The 2,500-nt window shown below is 39.3% G+C and overlaps 1 protein-coding gene across 1 annotated transcript in view; it reads right to left on the reverse strand.

Moving 5' to 3' along the window:
- The window catches only part of LOC138051452 (MICOS complex subunit Mic10-like), a 6,414-nt gene that overhangs the window by 1,114 nt on the left and 2,800 nt on the right, over window positions 1-2,500 (reverse strand). The window contains exon 3 of the mRNA XM_068897646.1: window positions 904-1,100. Coding sequence (XP_068753747.1) covers window positions 904-1,100 — 197 coding nt within the window. The remainder of the gene's footprint in view (window positions 1-903; window positions 1,101-2,500) is intronic.

Below are 2,500 nucleotides of genomic sequence, written 5' to 3' on the forward strand. Positions count from 1 at the left end.
GATTGTACTGCAAGCTACTGCCTGCATGTTTTTCCAGTTACATGTATATATTTGCACATGCAACATGGAATGACTGGAAAATACAAGAAGTAACTTATGGTACATATACAGCCTGAGAAAATGAGGAGTGCAAGATTGAGTACAATAATTATTCTTTTGGCAATCAATTGTGCAGGAAAGCACACCATGAAGCCTTGAGTGAAATGTAAGGTAAAATGTGGCCTGCTAAATTGACCGATCTTGGAGTGTGCACTTTCTGAGAGATCATATTGCTAGAAATAAAAATGTTCAATAGAAGAAGTCTTGTACAGTATGACAATTCTATCTTCCGGTGGTCACTTCTATCAAATGATGCTATCTACAAATGTACAATGGCATTACTTGACCAGGAAACATTGAAACAAAAGACCAAGACACCAAATATGACTGCACCATACTGTACATTGGATACTAACCGACAAAGGTTGGATTTGAGATTAGTAATCGTTTTAGGCTGGCCTAAAACAATGTTTAATCTCAAATCCAACCTTTGTATTTTGGTACTTCATTTTGCTCTTTCGATGCTTCATTGCTTTATAGTAATGTCCAATGCTCAAGGTTCCTTCATGTTCCACTGAGCACACGAACCATTTCACACCAATGGACTGTACAAGTCATGTAGAAGTTATTCCAGGATTGCTGTAGAACTCAACTCCAGGAACAAAACAGTAAGAGCTACTGTGCAACCCTAAGGGGACTTTCTCACGTCCCTTGCTGGTCGCAACAGCCTCACTTTTTTGACTGCTTCAAAGCCGTGCAAGCGTATATTAATTTTTTCTGGGACACAAACAAACAAAGAAGTGGATATGCCTGTTTCCTATAACTGCGAGGATGAGACGTTGCAGTCTTACAATGTACTGGTACCTTGTCATCTTGGTGACAAGACGAATGTTCTGATTTGTCGTCTTTCCCATAACGTGCCCACAGTGGTCTGCCACCACCCCACGGAGGTCTACCGAAGGGTGGTCTGTGAGGTCCATGCCAGAGAAACTGGTGTCGACAGTTTGAATATCCAGCACCAAGACCTATACCAATCCCTAAGGTGATAGGCCAGGCAGATCCTAAATAAAGTTTAAAAAAAAAACATTGAAATCAAATTATGTCCCATGTAATTAAAGATTAGCTTCCTTTTTCAAAACATGCTGAAATGCAAATTGAAACACAAGCTGCATTTCCTCAGTGAGGGTCATCATGCTTTCCTCATTCCAGTGTTAAAACAAACAGTTCTACATTTAAGCGTTAAAGGTGCAGTCACTATCTTGCCAGAATTGAACACTGTATTATTGAGTTTATGGAAACAAACCAAGTTCCTTCCTACAGGTAGCTCATACATGTACAGTCAGGCAGCTCAAAATCAATAATTTGGTGACATCTTAAAGAAGTAGTAAGATGACTGAAGACCACATTGCATGCTATAATAAATTTCTAACCCTGATTTATCAACTAAAGGGGAAGCATGAATGTGCTTCAAAAGGTACCTACTCTACGTACATGTATACTCCTGTATTTGGAAAACAGGATGTTTGAGATTGGGTCAACGCAATGCACTTCAAAGTGCAGTGGTGTTAAGAAGAGGAAAAACTGGTTTCGTACTGTTAGGCAGTCTGAGTGCTGGTCCTTTTTTTTGCCCTAGGATAGGAGTATGGTGCCCAGAGTGGAAATATTTTGATTATCGACTTTTAATTGAACATGATAGACTACATTACAATGTATGACTGAACCCCACCTACATGTATGAAAAGTGGTTTGGCATTGTCTGTACTCTTTTAGCGACAATGATATTTGTCATTGCAGTGGTCAAAATGTTGTGGACTCACAAGGACTAATATTGAGTTATTCCAGAAAAAATGCGCACTCCCCGACACATGGGTTTCTTGAACCTGTTACACTCCATTTGAGTCTGAAAAAAAAAATCTTTCTGTTCACATATTTCTTACCTTAGCAACTTTAAGTTCTCTCAACAGGTTCTTTCATAATCACAGAAAATACATAGAAAGCGTGTGACAAACCTAAAGAGAGCCATCTCGCATTGAAGCTTGTTGCAAAATGTAATAGTCTGCGAGCAGTCCCTTCACAAATCAGTTGAGTGTAATGTTTAAGACCTCACACCATTTGCTTTGTCGTACCCACACCCAAGCATGCCGCTGAGTGTGACTTTGTGCTGGTTTGGAGAAGTTGACATTAAATTACGCATGATTTTGTTTCTTGGATTTTAAAAATTCATACTTTGGTTGGAAAAATGATTTCATAACTGCTACTTTCACTTCAGTAAGGGCCTTTCCAATTTACTGGAGAAAGTCGGGGGAGGGGGGGATTTCTATTCCTGACAGAGCAATGATAGGGAAAAGCCGTTTACAACACACATGTAAGTTACACTGCAGAATAGAGCAACAGGCTATTGGAAGCAAAATAGTAAATTCGAGTTACCAAAGTTCTGAAGTTCCAAATTTGGAAGATAACA

This window comes from Montipora capricornis, chromosome 6 (genome assembly GCF_036669925.1).
Source record: "Montipora capricornis isolate CH-2021 chromosome 6, ASM3666992v2, whole genome shotgun sequence".
NCBI classification, from domain to species: Eukaryota; Metazoa; Cnidaria; class Anthozoa; order Scleractinia; family Acroporidae; genus Montipora; species Montipora capricornis.